The sequence below is a fragment of the Aotus nancymaae genome, unplaced genomic scaffold (assembly GCF_030222135.1).
Source record: "Aotus nancymaae isolate 86718 unplaced genomic scaffold, 86718_ANA_hifiasm-v0.15.2.pri h1tg000003l, whole genome shotgun sequence".
NCBI lineage: Eukaryota > Metazoa > Chordata > Mammalia > Primates > Aotidae > Aotus > Aotus nancymaae.
In genome coordinates this window covers 20,131,155-20,148,589 of record NW_026988414.1, presented here as the reverse complement: position 1 = coordinate 20,148,589, position 17,435 = coordinate 20,131,155, and the positions used below count along the sequence as shown (strand labels likewise).

General features: G+C 44.7%; 2 protein-coding genes across 6 annotated transcripts in view; one reads left to right on the top strand and one right to left on the bottom strand.

Moving 5' to 3' along the window:
* Positions 1 to 5,960, bottom strand: part of LOC135276023 (collagen alpha-1(XV) chain-like) — a 37,802-nt gene extending 31,842 nt beyond the window's left edge. For all 4 annotated transcript variants that reach the window (XM_064378947.1, XM_064378940.1, XM_064378942.1 and 1 more), the window contains exons 1-4: positions 5,743 to 5,960; positions 1,157 to 1,192; positions 600 to 740; positions 336 to 404 (exon numbers count right to left, since the gene is read on the bottom strand). In XM_064378947.1, the coding sequence (XP_064235017.1) occupies positions 336 to 404; positions 600 to 671 (141 nt within the window). In that variant the 5' untranslated portion in view covers positions 672 to 740; positions 1,157 to 1,192; positions 5,743 to 5,960. The remainder of the gene's footprint in view (positions 1 to 335; positions 405 to 599; positions 741 to 1,156; positions 1,193 to 5,742) is intronic.
* Positions 5,961 to 6,085: 125 nt separating this feature from the next.
* Positions 6,086 to 15,208, top strand: GNG10 (G protein subunit gamma 10). 2 transcript variants are annotated; one of them, XM_064378952.1, is made up of 3 exons: positions 6,086 to 6,196; positions 11,874 to 12,005; positions 14,257 to 15,208. In XM_064378952.1, the coding sequence occupies exons 1-2, from the start codon at positions 6,116 to 6,118 to the stop codon at positions 11,997 to 11,999; spliced, it is 207 nt and encodes a 68-aa protein (XP_064235022.1). In that variant the 5' UTR covers positions 6,086 to 6,115; the 3' UTR covers positions 12,000 to 12,005; positions 14,257 to 15,208. The 2 variants fall into 2 exon arrangements, with proteins under 2 accessions (XP_064235022.1, XP_064235020.1); XM_064378950.1 differs by having other exon boundaries at positions 14,254 to 15,208.
* Positions 15,209 to 17,435: the final 2,227 nt, after the last annotated feature.

Genomic DNA, 17,435 nt, shown 5'->3' with positions numbered 1-17,435 from the left:
TGAATGGGGCAACAGGAGGGAGGAAATAAAGTAGAGATGCTTAGTTGTAAGAGAGTGAAGAGGGAGGGAGAGAGAGAGAGAGAAATAGATGAAGAGAGGTAAAAATGATTTTCAAGTTCTCTTTCCACATCATGTTTTCTGCAAAACTTCCATGCTGCTCCTCAAAGACACAAGCTGTAAAGGGCATCTCATTTCCCTATGGCACAGCTGGGGGCTGGAGGCACAGAGAAGGTGAGTTTTTGAAAGTGGCAGAGCCAGGACGTAGCCCACAGCTTCCTCGCTGTAGCATGACAGTGTGACAGCCCTCATAAATGAAGGTTTCAGAGGTGACCTACGATTGCAGCCGTTGGTCTGGAGAGTTTGGGTTCATTCAGTAGCTGGGTACTTCCAGAGCCTTCGGTCTCCTGGGGAAGGAGCAAGAATGAGAATTTCAGATCTGGTTCCTGAGCACCTGCTTGTGCCAGGTGTGGTGCTGGAAGCTGGCGGCTCACAGGGGAATCCGCATAGCCTCCGCCCCGGGACCAGGGTTTAGCTTATTGGTCTTTCCAGTAGCCCTTAGTACACATCATTTTTTTAACCACAGAAAAGGGGGAAAATACCTTGAATCCAAGTCCCATTGTGCATCCAGGGCCTGGGGGCCCAGGGGTTCCAGGAGGCCCTGGGGGTCCCATGACCCCAGGAGGGCCAGCTTGTCCCTGTTTCCCCGGGGGTCCAAGTAAGCCTCTGTTGCCGGGGTCACCCTGTAGGAAAGAGGACAGGCTGATTATCCAGCCCTGGGTTCACTCATAGAAGGAACATCATGCGTGCCTGAATCAGAAAATCACTCTTTGAAATTAATTAGGTTGATGAATTCTCCGATCGGTACTGCTTAATGGTACAGAAACAGCTGTCTTACTAATTGACATTTTACTTGGAGATAAGCTGATGCACTCATTTGAATGCATTTGGAGGGATGGGTGAGGAGGGAGAAAACATCGAAGGGTGTTTACTCCCTGCCATCCCCAGCTGTTCTGCCTTCTCTGAGCAATTCCTTTGAGATGTCTTTCTCTCTGCTGCATGACATTTATATGTTCAATATTCCAACCCAGCAGTCCAATTATAGTAAACTCCAAGAAAGGGGAGGAAGGAGGAGAAAGCTGGTTTTTTTTTTTTTTACCTTTTCACCAACTGAGCCATTAGGCCCTCTTGCTCCCTGAAAAAAACAAAAACAAAAACAAGGACCAATTAATGCACGTCTCATTAGGTATGTTCTGAAGACAATGCCCAATTATGGAGTCTTAAGTAATAGGATATTAAAATACAAAATATTTCTGTCTCAGATTGGTGTCTCCAAGCCAAACACATTACAATTGATGCCAGTCTGTTGGACAGGTCATGCTGAAAGCTTGTGAAACCCACTTTTCAACCATTAGCTCATCACCTACCTCAAGAGTAAACCAGAGAAGTTAAAGATTAACAAGGGGGAGATTATAGAAAACTTGGCTTGGAGAACTGCCAGTGGACTGACGTGGTCCCCTTCCCCACCCTTCCCATGACAGAGGTAGAGGGTACTTCACCCACTCTAAAGTGAGGAAGGGGCTTCAAGATCTCTGAAATGTATCCCCTAGACTTTTGGAGATATGGGGGATGATGAATGGCTCTCTTCTGGAAAGTTCAAAAGACCCAAAGCTGGCTGGAGTAGTCCCCAGAAGGCAGAATTGGGGAGGCGGTTGCATTAGAGTAAGTTGTATGTTCACACCCAGTGGGGACCACACTACAGTTTCCTGGGGGGTTAGATGCAGAAAGGAGTCCACTGTGGGCTCCAAGCGGAGGGAAGGACCAAAGGGGGTGTGTAGTCAGGAGAGGTCAGCTATGGGACACTGGCCTACATCAGAGGATTGCAGCAGGGAGCCCCCAAATGGAGAATCTGTGAGGAAACCACACATGCACCTGCAAGAGATGAAGTCAGCAATTGCATGGCCACACAGAAGGGCCTGAGAGAGACGCTGTGGCTGACGTACACAGTATGACATGGCTGACGTGTGTCCCTGCATTGAGGGGAACTCCAAAACCTTCGTTTCTTTTCTCTCTCTCTCTTTTTTTTTTTGAGATGGAGTCTCGCTCTGTCACACAGGCTGGAGTGCAGTGGTGCGATCTCAGCTCACTGCAATCTCCGCCCCCTGGGTTCAAGTGATTCTCTTGCCTCAGCCTCCTGAGTAGCTGGGATTACAGATGTGCGTCATCACGCCCAGTTAAGTTTTGTATTTTTAGTAGAAACGGGGTTTTGCCATGTTGGCCAGGCTGGTCTCGAACTTCCGACCTCAGGTGATCTGCCTGCCTCGGCCTCCCAAAGTGTTGGGATTACAGGTGTGAGCCACTGCACCAGCCAAAGCCTTCGTTTCTAATGATTTTGAGGTAATCTCATTACTCAGCTGTCGTTGCTGTGGAAACATCTCTCACAATAACATCTTGGCTACTAAACATTTTCAGCAGCCTAGAGGCATGTAGCAGTGCCATGGAAGACAGTTACTCCCAAACCAAACTCCACATTATTTTTTACTCATCTCAAGCCAAGTCTTGTTTCCTTATTTCTGTTGTGGAGTTAGTTCTGGTCTACTCTCCGCTTCAGAACCCTCTGTCTTTTTCTTTGCATTTCGTAACCGCCATCAAGTACCACTGATTTAGTCTTCTAAATTTGTTCCCGCTCATTCCTACTCTGACGGTCCTACCCAGGGCCTCATTCCAGCTACTCCTCCACCAACAGCTATCTTGTCTTCTCAACTTCAGTTCATTTTGCACATTCATCTCAGATTAATACTCCCCAAATGTCTTACCCTGTGGCTATCCCACTGTTTACCACAACCTTTTGTGTGTGTGTGTGTGAGGTTTTCTATCACTTCTGACCCTAGCAAGTTTGTATCTACTATTATTCACTAGCGCCTCCTCTATTTTAAAATGTATTCACTCTGCATGTGAGCATTGCCTCCAGCTCTCCTCCATACTGCAATGTTCTTTTCTTCTGAGCCATCTGCAAGACACATCTCCAAGGTCCAGCTCTCACAATCTGTGACCAGCCTTTCCTAACCCAGTATGTATATCTTTGTACAGAGTTCTTTGCCGTATCTTTAAAATATCTAAATAAATATGAAATCATTCTATTTTGTCTTATTCATCAATCTAAGAATTGATGGTTGAATGTTCCCAACATGTACTTTCATCTTTTTACTAAAATATGTATTAAGTTCTTTGTGGTGAGGAAACTGGCCACAAGAGAGGGCTTTCAAATGTGCAAATCTCTTGTCATGAGCTAAGAAAAACTCTTCAATGTCCTCCCAAGCCATGGGCACATAGCTCACAGAATGAATAGAGGAAATGTTCAGCCTCAATAGTTAAGACATTTAGAAGACTTAAGATACCATTCTTCATCTATTAAAGAACCACAATAGGAGTTGTGAGGGTACACAGAAATAGGCAGTCTCAGCCTTCCAGAAGGAAAATCAGTTGCTACCACCTACTGGAGGATATAGTAGGGAAAAGCTTTAAAAAGTTAATATTCTTTGACCCATGAATTCCACTTTCAGGGATGCATCCTAAGGAAATACAACACACACATAAACACTGTTGAAGGTGTTAAAGAATAGGATAGTAGGCGATATGGTCTGGCCCTCTTCCCCACCCAAATCTCATCTCAAACTGTAATTCCCATGTGTCAAGGGAGGGACCTGGTGGGAGGTGATTGGATCATAAGGGTGGTTTCCCCCATGCTGTTCTCATGAGAGTGAGGGAGTTCCCACAAGATCTGACGGTTTTATAAGTGGTGGTTTCCCCTTCTCTCTCTCTCTCTCCCCCGCCCAACCTGCCACCATATAAGAGTGCTTGCTTCCCCTTCTGTCATGATTGTAAGTTTCCTGAGGCCTCCCCAGCCATGTGGAACTGTGAGTGAATTAAACCTCTTTTCTTTATAAATTACCCAGTCTTGTGTATTTCTTTATAGCAGTGTGAAAACTAATACAGTAGGTAAATAACTTGTGATCCACTTGTACAATGCAATACCATGTGGTCATTAAAATTAATAGCTGTATGCTTTGTTTTTTATAATTGGCCCATGCCCCTTTCTTGTAGCAGCATCCTAACTCTCCTTTGGGGATCCATCCTTCCCCCACACCCCAACCAGTCCACGTGGTTTGAATGGGTGTTTTAGTTTGGGTTCCCTAGAGAAACAGACCCTGAGATGGAGATTTTCATGCAGAAAGTTTATAGGGAATATCCTTGAAACCAACATTTGTCGGGGAGTCCAGGAAGTGGGGATTGGGCAGAGGGAGGAGTTGACCTGTAATGAACTGCCATAAAGGCCTCAGATTATTCTAGCAAGAGCTCTGGAGCTAGAATAATCCTTCAATGTTGTCCCAACTTAAGGCAAAAGGTTAGGGTTCAGCCCTTATATAAACACCCCACATCAGTCACTGGATGAGGGCTGACACTGGGAGGGGTATGACCTTGGTATGGGTGGCTCTCTGGATAAGGGCAGTTCACAGAGAGGACTCAGCTGAGAGGCATCAGTGCCACCACTCCCAGCAGTTGAGGGTATGAGTGTCTCAGTCTTGAATGGAGAATTTGGGTGGTGCCTCTCAGCACCCACTAGATGTGGACCTGATCCAGCCCCTCCCCCTGCCGTTTGCCCAGGCACAGCTAATCTGAGCATTTCAATGCCACACATCCTTGCCTTCAAATAGTAATTGGGCCGAGGTGGGCTCATGACTCAATACCAGCCAGTGAGGTTCATTATGGGGATTTCTGCTGGAACAATTAGAAAGAAAAGAGATACTCTTGTTCCTGGGTTTGCTAGATGGGGACAGTGAAAGTGTGGCGCCTTCCTTCATACCACTAGCGAGTCATTTACCACCAAGGAAAATGAGGCCAATCTCAGAAAAAGCAGAGTCAAAAGATGGAGGATGCGAGCCCTAAAATTATTATTTGGGTATTTGAATTCACTAGTTTAAAGTCCTTGGACTTTTCAGTCACACAAGCCAATATATTACCTTTTGCATTGTTCAGTTTAAGTGACAAATACAATGGTGTGCAAGAATTCTTAATGACATATTCATGACACATGGAAAAAAGCAACACAAAAAATTTACATATAGTAATGATCCCAGTTTTGTAAAACATTTATTAAAAAATGCGGCAGGCCTATAATGTCAGCACTTTAGGAGGCTGAGGCAGGAGTATCACCTGAGCCTAGGCGTTCAACACCAGCCTGGCCAACATGGTGAAACCCCGTCTCTACTAAAAATACAAAAATTAGCAGGGCATGGTGCTGCGTGTCTGTAGTCCCAGCTAATCAGGATGCTGAGGCAGGAGGATCACCTGAGCCCAGAAGGTGGAGGCTGCAGGGAGCCGTGATCACGCCACTGCACTCCACCCCGGGTGACAGAGCAAGATCCTCAAAAAAAAAAAAAAAAAAAAAAAAAAAATGAAGAAAAAAGCAGCAGAATAGAAACAATGGTGATAGTTAAATGGTGAGACGAGAGTGACAGACACTGAATGTAATTTTGTACTGTATGTTTCACAAAGATGTCAGGGTCTGGGATTTTACCCAGTTTAGCATACTCACTCCACCCAATCAACTGGTAGGATCTCCGTGAAACAGTAACAGGCTCACTTAGACATCGATTGCTGCCCCATGAAAATCCTATGAACCGTCCTTGGTTTCTCGAGGATACTGTCTGGCAAGGCCCCTCATTTCTCCAACTCCCGTCATACCTTGGCTCCAGTTCTGATTTCTCAGGGGTGCGTGTTTGCTGCCGCCCACTCCATCCTCGCGTCCCACGCTCTCGCGATTCCTGCTCATGCTAGGGTCGCCAGCTTCGCTGGAGGACGCCTCGCTCTGAGGGTCCCCGACTCGGTTCTAGGTCCAGCCGCAGATGCCACCCAGGTTTCGAGCGCTGAGGAGCAGACAGCAAGGCCAGCCCGCTCGGGCCCCGCTGTCTCTGGCCTGCGGCTCCGCGCCGGGTGTGCTGCGGCGGCTGGGCGGGCGCTGAGGCTTCCCCGCCCCAGGGCGGTGCCCTGGCTCGAGGCTGGTGGCTCCTCCCCTCCCGGCCGGGCCCAGCCGCCCTCGGAGCTCAGCGCCGCCGCCATGTCCTCCGGTGCCAGCGCGAACGCCCTGCAGCGCCTTGTGGAGCAGCTCAAGCTGGAGGCCGCCGTGGAGAGGATCAAGGTGCAGGCTCCGGGGACCCACGCTCCGGTGCCTCCGCCCGCGGGGCGGTGAGAGGAGGAGGCCGGGTCCCGGGCCGGGCGCCAGCTGGGGGACGCGGGGGAAGCGGCGAGGCCTTGGCGGGGGCCGGGGGGCGGCGGGGGCGGCGGGGAGGGGATGCGCGGGGCGAGCCGGGGCCGGGCCCTGCAGGCGGAGGCCGCTCCTGGGGAGGCCGCGCGGGCGGGGTCCCCGGGGGCGCGCCCATGCCCACTCCAGAAGGCGGCCGCGGTCAGTTCCTCGGAGGGCGCCCGAGCGGCCGGCGACTCGCGGGCCGGGAGGAGGGACCCAGGGCTGGGGAGGCCACCGCAGGGCCGCGACTTGGTGATGGATTGGTAGGACGAGAGGGAGGAGAGCCAGGATGCTCTGGTTTCTGTCGTCGTGACGGGGTGGACGGCGCTGCCACCCGCCAAGGTAGAGAGGAGTGGGAGCGGGTTCGGGGACAGGATGAATTCGGCTGCGGACGTGGGGACTCCGGGGAACCACCGGGAGGGATTTGTCCTCATGGCCTGAAACAGCGCCCAGGGCTGAAAGAGATCATTCAAGTGCAGGGAGGCGAAAAAGCCTCTTCTATGAAGAGCAGAGCTCAGAGCCTGGGACCCAGGGACCAGCTACACCGATGGCCGAGAGAAGAGGAAGTAAGAGACAGCACGGTTTCTGAGCAAGGAAGGGGGAATTTCCAAAAACTGGGGGCTCAGTCAGCGTGTCCAGCATTAGTTAGTGGGCCAAAAGGCGTCTGTTGCAGAGCTGTGTTTAGCAACGAGTGCAGCATAATTTGCAGAAGGTCAGTAGGAAGGAACACACCCGGGGTAATCCCTGTGCCTCAGCGGCGCCTTTGCTGTGTGCCTGGCACTGCTACAGGGAATAGGGTGGTTCTGGAGGGGAAGGTAAACAGCACATTAACGGATATATAGCATCGCTTCACATACTAAGTGGAGTGAAGATTATAAACAGGGTAAGGGAGAGAGGGCGTAGAACGCAGAGGTTTGGTGGCTTATGTGTTAGTAAAAGCAGAATCTGGACTGTCACAGGGCAGGCGGACTTTTTTCTTCTTCTTTTTAAAGAAATCTAGTTTTAAAGAGGAAATAACGTGGTGTTTTTTTTTTTTGAGACGGAGTTTTGCTCTTGTTACCCAGGCTGGAGTGCAATGGCGCGATCTCGGCTCACCGCAACCTCTGCCTCCTGGGTTCAGGCAATTCTCCTGCTTCAGCCTCCTGAGTAGCTGGGATTACAGGCACGCGCCACCATGCCCAGCTTAATTTTTTGTATTTTTTTAGTAGAGACGGGGTTTCACCATGTTGACCAGGATGATCTTGATCTCTTGACCTCGTGATCCACCCGCCTCGGCTCCCACAAGTGCTGGGATTACAGGCGTGAGCCACCGCGCCCGGCCCTAACGTGTTTTTTTAACTTAGGAAATGAAAAGCCATGTTTTGGGGTTGAGAGGAAGGAACAAATTATATTTTTAGGTTCCAGTGAAGAAACAAATGGAAGCCAATTGCTGGTAGAGGAGACAGGGCTAGGGGAGGCGGGGGATTGGTGGCGCAGCTTCTGAGACAGGAATAAAGAAGGTAAAGATGTGTGTAAAGATATGTTTCTGGATATGGGCTTAAAGACTTGTGACAATTTTCTTTGTGAAATAGGAGGCCACGTTTTCTTCTAAGGCAGAGGAAATGGGACTAAGGGAGTGGCCCTAAGCAGGCAGGTAGATGCGCTGTGACTCTGAAGACCAAGCTGCTGTGAGAAGAGAGACTGCTGGTCATATTTGCTGGTCACATCTCTCAAAAGAGACTCCAGCAACCTTTGGCCATCCTGGAATGTGAGTGCCGAAGGTGAACGGTAGTTGATGGAGGAGTGAGTTAGCAGGAGAGGTATGTCAGAAAGGTGGAGATGGGGCTGGAGGGCAAGGCGTGTCAAGGTCTGGCCAGAAAGAGGCTGAGGCTGAGCCTAGGTGGATAGAGAAGGAACGGAGCCAGCCTCCTGGTAATGGGTGAAACAGAAGGGGAGGAGTTGAAGCCTGGAGATCCCGGTGAGGTCAGAGTAGAATAAAGGAAGAATGAAGGAGGCAGCACCCTGGATGGGAAGGAGAGATTGTGATCAGAGAGTAGGAGACTGGGGTGTAAAATTTCAGAAGTGGAGCAGTTACAGGTGTTGTAACTGTATCTGTTGGCATTGAGGAGAAGGCTGTTTGAGGAGAGGAAGTCAGGGAACTGAAACCAGGGTTGTTGGAAATTCACAGACAATGTGGGGACCTGAGGTGGAAAGGAAAACTCTGAGCCAGTCAAATGCCTGCCTACCTGCCAAGTAGCTAGGAGAAAAAAAAAAAAAAAAAAAAATATATATATATATATATATATATATATATGTATATTATAAAGATATATATAAAAATATATATGTATTATAAATGTATATATATAAATATATATGTATTATAAATGTGTGTATATATATGTATTATAAATGTGTATATATGTGTGTGTGTATATATATATATATATTTTTTTTTTTTTGAGACAGAGTTTTGCTCTTATTGCCCAGATTGGAGTACAATGGCGAAATCTCAACTCACTGCAACCTCTCCCTCCCAGGTTCAAGGGATTCTCCTGCCTCAGCCTCCTGAGTAACTGTGATTACAGGCACCTGCCACCATGCCTGGCTAACCTTTTTTTTTGTATTTTTGGTAGAGACAGGGTTTCACCATGTTGGCCAGGCTGGTCTCAAACTCCTGACCTCAGGTGATCCTCCTGCCTTGGCCTCCCAAAGTGCTGGGATTACAGGTGTGAGCCATGGCACCCAGCCGGAAAGATATTCTTATCTACATTTGAAAAATGATGATAAAACTGAAAGCCATATAATTCAGGTGAATTGCCCAAGCTCACAGTAAGCTTATTAACTAATAGGATAATAAGCTTATTTAAGAGGTGCAGTCATGGAAGTGTAATCTGGGATACTTGGCAGGGGTTCTCTCAGGCAATACCTTAGAGAGTCACAGCATTAGAGGGTCTGGTCTGTCTCATTTCAGGACTCAGTGTTGGATGTGCTTAGCATACCCAGAGGTATCTTCTCTTTGACAGACTTGCTGTCTGAAAAATAAACCAGGATACCAATTTTCTAGCATATAATAGAGGACCTCCCTTCCCGGCTATTGGAATGCTTAGTATCCTTCCAAGGACTCCTCCTTTAGAGAAGCCTCCCAGAAGTTGCTGGGTAAACATGGACTCAAACCAAGGAAAGTCAGGTAACCTGGGTGGAGGTTCTCCCACCTCCAGAGGCAGGGGATAGCTTGCAAGTGTTTGGGCTACTATTCTCCTAGCCCAGAGCCTCTCTCCCTTGCTAGTGTTAGAGAGATGTGACCACGTTTACTCTTATTTTCTCTGTATATCCCCTTACCTTAACTTTTTGCCATTTTTTTGTTTGTTTGTTTGTTTGAGGTGGAGTCTCACTCTGTCACCCAGGCTGGAGTGCAGTGGCATAATCTTGGCTTACTGCAACCTCTGCCTCCCAGGTTCAAGCAATTCTCCTGCCTCAGCCTCCTGAGTAGCTGGGACTACAGGTGCACACCACCATGCCCAGCTAATTTTTGTATTTTTAGTAGAAACAGATTTTACTATGTTTGCCAGGATGGTCTCAAACTCCTGACCTCAGCTAATTCCTCTGCCTTGGCCTCCCAAAGTGCTGGGATTATAGGCGTGAGCCACTGTGCCTGGCCGACCATGTTCTTTAGACTAGAGTTCAGTTAGTCTCATTTCTCCAAGGGTCCTGGAAGATAGTGTCCTTCTACCTACCATGTATGAGTTTACCTGTTGCCCCAATGCAAAGATAGCAAGCCTGAACATAATTGATTCTCAATTTCTTTTGAATTAGTAACTGTTATATATAACAATTCTAATTATTATTATTTTTTTCTCCACCTTCCCTAATTCCAATTATTATTAATGTGAAAATGTGAGAGCTTCTATTGAGAGAAATGTAAACTTCAGCATTAGTCTGGCAATATTATATTTTGTGTTTATATAATACGGAGTACTGTCATTACATTAATGCAACCAAAATTCCTAGAGCTGTCCAGAAACTTGGTAGCAATTGTAACATAAACAGTTCATTTTCTAGTTATTTGGAGGCTTGGAAAATTAACACGAACTAGTAGTAATACCTGAACACCAATTGGAACCATTTTTGTACAATATGAGTGAATTTTATTCAAAACACCGTTTTTTTTTTTTTGAGACTGAGTCTTGCTCTGTCACCCATGCTGGAGTGCAGTGGCACGATGTCAGCTCACTACAACCTCTGCCTCCTGGGTTCAAGCGATTCTCCTGCCTCAGCCTCCTGAGGAGCTGGGATTATAGGCGTGTACCACCACACCCGGCTAAAAACACCTTTCAATGCACACACATAAAAAGTACAATGAGAAAAGCCTCCAAGTAGAAATAGGCATCAAATGCAAGATAAGAATAGGCATAATAATATTGTATCAGTTAGTTTTTGCTGCCTAACGAATCACCCCAAAATGTAATGGCTTAAAACATTTATACTCAATTCTTAGATGGACAGTTTGAACTAGGTTGAACTGTACGGTTCTGCTGATCTTCTGGGCTCTCCCATGCATCTGCAATCAGATAGGGTGTTGGCTGGTGTTGGCTGGTATCTGGGTGTTGGAGAATGGCCTCACTCACATGTCTGCAGGTTGATAGACAGGTGGCTGGTTCTGGCTTACCAGTTCTCCACCACAAGACATCCAGGAGGCTAGCTGAGGCTCATTCAGATGGTTGTCTTACAGTTCCACCTGCACCAAGAGAGGTAGGTGCAGAGATTCTTGAGGACTAGCTTGGAATTTGCCCTTTATTTCTGCAGTATTCTCCTGGTCAAAGTCAGCCCAGATTCAAGGGGTGGGTCAATAGACTCTACCTCTTTGTGGAAGGAGCTGAAAACTATTCTGATCACATTTGCAGTCTACCACAAATGTATTGACATATGTCTGCGCTATTTTAAAGGCTTTACATGTGTGAACTCAATTGTTACGGCAACCCAGTGTGGTGGGTTTCTATTTCTAAATATTTCATAGATGACAAAACAGCTACTGAGATGTTAAGTAACTTGCCGAAGGTTATATAGGTAGTGACAGCTGAATTTGAGTCCAGGCATTCCAGTTCCAGAGGCTATATTCCTAAACAGTAAGCTATACTGCCTCAAAAGCAGGGCGGAAGAACTTTATCACTTGTTTGGAGCAGACTGAATAAGGCTTCAGACTTGTAAACATTACGACAATTTGCTCATTTGGCAAACTTGGATATATCAATGTATGCTTTATATAAGTGAAAATTTGTCAAGGGAATGTTGGAATGAGCTATTTCTTTACCCATTCAGTCTCAAAACTACATTTCTAAATGAATCAAAGACACAGCTTTTTCTTGGCTTTGTTGAATAAGCAACTAAACCCCAAAATATCTAAATTTAAGTTCATAGAAATTGTAACCTTTCCTCTGTGTAGTTCAAGTATTAGAACTTTCAGCAAAAAGAGACTTTTGGAGGTCACACAACGTTGATATTTACCAGGTTGGATGATCATTTTCAGAACATCCTTGGCTGCCAGATGGCTCGGCTGTGAGCAGCATGCCATGATGCTGTCCCTTTGTTTCAGGTCTCTCAGGCAGCTGCAGAGCTTCAGCAGTACTGTATGCAGAACGCCTGCAAGGATGCCCTGCTGGTGGGTGTTCCAGCTGGAAGTAACCCCTTCCGTGAGCCCAGATCCTGTGCTTTACTCTGAAGACTCGTGAGTAATGATACACCATGATGTCTTGGGGCCATAGCATGATCACAGGGCTTCCCAAAAGATTTGAGCAACTGAGTTTTGAATGTCTACTATTCTTGGGGGAATTAAAATAAAATCCAGCAAAATGCACAACTTTCCCTGAAGGGTGATTCTTGTGAATAGTTACGTTGCCTGTAGAATACATCCATTTAGGAGAGTCTGAAGTTTCTTTGGCACTAACTCATGAGATGCCAATATCCTTCTGTACTTGAGCTCTTTAATTGAGTTGGCTGGTAGTAAATTCTTTTTTTTTTTGGAGATGGAGTGTCTTGCTCCATCACCCAGGCTGGAGTGCAGTGGTGTGATCTTGGCTCACTGCAACCTCCACCTCCCAGGTTCAAGCAATTCTCCTGTCTCAGCCTCCCAGGTAGCTGGGACTACAGGCGCATGCCACCACACCTGGCTAATTTTTGTATTTTTAGTAGAGATGGGGTTTCATGACGTTAGTCAGACTGGTCTTGAACTCCTGACCTCAGATGATCTACCTGCCTTGGCCTCCCAAAGTGCTGGGATTACAGGCATGAGCCACTGCACCCGGCCAGTAGTTTCTTGACCTTAAGCCCACCCTCTGTCCTTCCAGCATCCCAGGGTTGTGATTTGCTGCTTGGTCCTATCAACTGACCTTGGGACTAAGGACTCCCCAGAGTGGGAGATGTGTGCCTACCACCTGCTGTGATTTCTTTCCTAATGGTTTTCTGAATATATCTCTGTGTTTTAACGGAGGAAGAAATGTAGCTACTGGGAAAAAGTGTGAGAGGGGTTAAAAGAGCTTTAAAAATTGATAAAGGGAAACACCTCTTTGGTGGCATTTTAGAAATTTCATGGGTTTGAATGTTTTGTATTGAGGTCATTTTCACAATTTCCTCCCCTGCCCCTAAGATGGAGTCTTCCTCTATCACCCAGGCTGGAGTGCAGTGGCATGATCTCGGCTCACTGCAACCTCTGCCTCCCGGGTTCAAGCAATTTTCCTGCCTCAGCCTCCCTAGTAGCTGGGATTACAGGTGCGCACCTCTGTACCCATCTAATTGTTTTGTATTTTTATTAGAGATGGGTTTTCACCATATTGGCCAGGCTGGTCTCAAACTCCTGACCTCCTGATCTGCCTGCCTTGGTCTCCCAAAGTGCTGGGATTGCAGGTGTGACACAATATTTTTTTAAGAGGACAGGGGCGTGAATTATTAGAGTCTTTTGGGACCAACATATTTCAAATGATGTGTTCTAAGGGGTGTTTATACAGTAAGTAATTATCTGAGGTCCTTCTTCACAAGTAGCAAAAGGAGATTGTTCACATTTAAAAGAAGGAAGCAATCTGTCAAATCCTATTGTACTTTTTAATGGAAAATGTTCATATTTATGGTGTTAATAGTTTTATGTTGGCATAGCATTTTTCATTTTACAAAACTCCCTCCTTTCTTCCCTCCCTCCCTCCTTCCCTTTCTTCCTTTCTTTCTTCTTTTTCTTTCTTTCTTTCGACAGAGTCTCCCTCTGTCACCCAGGCTAGAGTGCAGTGGCACGATCTTGGCTCACTGCAACCTCTGCCTCCCGATTTCAAGCAGTTCTCCTGCCTCAGCCTCCTGAGTAGCTGGGACTGCAGGTGTGTGTCACCATGACTGGCTAATTTGTATTTTTAGCAGAGATAAGGTTTCACTGTGTTGCTCAGGCTGGTCTTAAACTCCTGACCTCAGGTGATCTGCCTGCCTTGGCCTCCCAAAGTGCTGGGATTACGGGCATGAGCCACTGTGACTGGGCTTACGTACAAAGCACTTTCATGGGTGCTGCTCATTTAGTGGTGTGGTTTAGATGTTTTTTGTATTCCACTGTTACTTTCTTTTTTTTTTTTTGAGGCTATAGTGCAATGGCGCAATCTCGGCTCACCACCACCTCCGCCTGCTGGGTTCAAGTGATTCTCCTGCCTCAGCCTCCCGAGCAGCTGGGATTATAGGTGCCCGCCATCATGCCTGGCTAATTTTTTTGTATTTTTAGTAGGGACGGGGCTTCTCTATGTTGGTCAGACTGGTTTGAACTCCCAGCCTCAGGTGATCCACCAGCCTTGGCCTCCCAAAGTGCTGGATTACAGGCGTGAACCACTGCACCTGGCTCACCTGTTACTTTCTATTTTGTGAATTCTAAAGTGCCCTATGAAATGATGACGAGTTAATTTTATAAATAAATCTTACTAAAGTAAAAACCAAACAAACTCTTTTTTCAGTAGGAGAGAAGTTCGCTGAGGAGTGCCTTCAAGCACAAAGTGATGAATGACTGCCTTCAAGTCTCAAGAAAACACTTTTCCCTAGCCAAGTGACTTTAAGAGATATTTCAGCCCTTTCCTGGGGCCTGGTCCTATAGCCAAAATCACAGAAATTCATGAGTTTCTACTCAAGTAAGAAAACTGGGTGAAAGAATAGAGTTTTAAATAGTGATAGCCTGGTTTTCTGAGGAAATACTTTTATACATAAGACAAAAACCTTACCACTAAATATACCAAAACGCACCTCTTTCATAAGTGAGTTGCTAATGTTTCTGTACCTGGAATATCATGTATGTTTTATTTACTGGATGTTTACATTTTAGGAAGGAAAATATTTTTGTTTATTTAAAAAATTGAATACTTGTAATTTGTTCCTGGTAGATTTTTATACCATAAAAAAATTGTTCTCTTCTCATGAATTTACAATTCCTAAATGAAGACAAAAGTATAAATTGCTGGAGGGGGAAGAATAGGTTTTACTAATCGACTGATGTCTTGATTTTTCTAAATGGGAAGATTGTTTTATTTTTAACACTAAATATGGCAGCAGTTTCTTAGCAGACTTGTTTGGAAAAGTTAATGTTGTCATGTGCATTAGGCTGCTCCATTGTGTATATAAGTGAAGCAGATTTGATCTTTGTATTCTCAAGTTCCTCTGCTTTGTAGTTGTGGCTGTACTTAAAGAAATACAGGATTTCATATATTTAAAAATGTTGAAAGTGTGACCCACAGAACATTGTAAATGGTTAAAAACTAACATGAAAATATTACAACCTAAAAGAATTCTTAATGTCACAAGTGTTTTACTTTGATGATGTGCCTTTAATTTGGGACACTTCTTTTTTTTAGAAGAATACATTATTTGTGTTTGTAACAGTCTTTGAAGAGCTTGGAAATAAAATTTCTGCTTAATTAATCATTTTTCTATGACAGCAATATTTTGTGTCTGATTTTTGTGTTAAGGACTCATGGATTTCTGTTTGCCTGTGAGGCTGAGTGCTGGAAGGGAGAGAGTGAAATTTTTGTTTTTAAGTCTTTGTAGAATTTTGTCCTGAAAAATAGATAACTGTATAACATGAAGAAATGTCTCTATTAATGGCAACATTTGTTCTCTGAAAATAGCTTTATATAAACTCATAAATAAACAAAAATATTGGTGAGTATAAGTAGTATTACAATAGAGAAAATAGAAGTCATTAGATGGGAACTCCCTGAACTTTTAGCTACTAAACTTCTAGATCTAGTGATTGGAATCCCTTCTATTCAATCATAATTCAGGCATCCCTTTTATAACCTGCTTGTTCTCTGGATCTGTTTCACCTTCTCTGAAATTTCACATTACCATTGATCCTTTCTCCTTCATCTTCAAGTTTTCCACTTAATGCTTTCTTCCCCCCCACCCTTTTTTTTTTTTTTTTTTTTTTTTTTTGAGACTGAGTTTCACTTTGTCACCCAGGCTGAAGTGCAGTGGTACAATCTTGGCTCACTGCATCCTCAACCTCCCAGGTTCCCTCCCACCTTGGCCCCTCATAAACCATCACGCCTGCCTAATTTTTGTATTTTTTGTAGAGGTGGGGTTTCGCCATGTTGCCAAGCTGGTCTTGAAATCCTGAGCTTAAGCGATCCACCTGCCTCAGCCTTCTAAAGTGCTAGGATTGCAAGCGTGAGCCACTGCACCTGGCCTCCAGTGGACTCTTTCTATCAGCATTTAGCATGCTCTATTCTGTCTTAACAATAGCATTTTAAAAAATCCCCATGGAAAAACAAAATTCTCTTTTGATTCCACTTTCCCCTTTCAGCAAATGTTTAATAAGATAGCACAATAAAACTATAGGCATCTCACTTACAGATTAATATAGATGCAAATATCCTAGATATAAACTGATAAAATTCAGTAGTTTTAGTAAGAGAAAATACAGCCTGACAAAACTACTTTAACGTAAGGGAACCTATCAATGTAATTCACTACTTCAATCACTTAAAGAAGGGAAACTATGCCAAAAAGTCATTTGATAAAAATCAATAGCTGTTCTGTATAAAAACTAAGTGGATTAGTGAAATGAGAGTAGAGAGAAATTACAAAGTTAATAAAGACAATTTTTCAAAACCAATAGCCAACATCATGCTACATGGTGAAAGGCTGACACATTCAGCATATCAGGAACAACACAAGACTACCTTTTATCACCGCTGTTAATCAGCATTGCTTTGGAAGTCTTAGCTAATGCAGTATGTTGAAAAAATGAAATGATGTAAACATTTTAGAAGAATTATCTGTATTTATGGATTATATAATTGTACACCTTGAAAACTCATGAGATTCTCATATAAGAAATACTTGAACCTAATACAATTTGGGAGGCTAGCTGGATAAAAAAGACAGAAAAATAACATTTTCTATACTGACAATAGCTAGTTTAAAATGCAAATGGAAATGGAAATCATATCCCCTTTCTACTTTAATTATACAACTAAAAAAATACTTGGCAATAAACTTAAAAGTGCAAGGGTCATAGAAAACATTTCATTAATGCTATAAAACAGTGTAAAATGGAGGGACATAGCAATTAGGATATGAAGGCAATTTTGGCTAGGTGCAGTGGCTCACACCTGTAATCCCAGCACTTTGGGGGACAAGGTGGGTGAATTGCTTGAGATCAGGAGTTCAAGACCAGCCTGGGCAAGATGGTGAAACCCTGTCTCTATAAAAGATACAAAAATTAGCTGGATGTGGTGGCATGCGCCTGTAGTCCCAGCTACTTGACGGGCTGAGACAGGAAAATCGCATAAGCCCAGGGGGTTGAGTCTGCAGTGAGCTGTATTCATGAAACTACACTCTAGCCTGGGCAACAAAGTGAGAATCTGTCTCAAAAAAAACCAAACCAAACCAAAAAAAACAAAACCCAATTACAAAAGATAATTTCATTAAAATGTCAATCTTACTAAAATTTATATAGAAATTTAGTGGAATTCCTTTTTTAAAGGGAAACTAGCTAAAATATCTAAAAGTTTATATGGAAAATCAAGTATCCAAGAATAGTTTTTAAAACTCTCTCTGTGTGTGTATGTGTATAAAACATGAGGATGGGATGGGCATGGGCTGGGGGGTGTCTCACGCCTATAATCCCAGCCTCGGCAACATA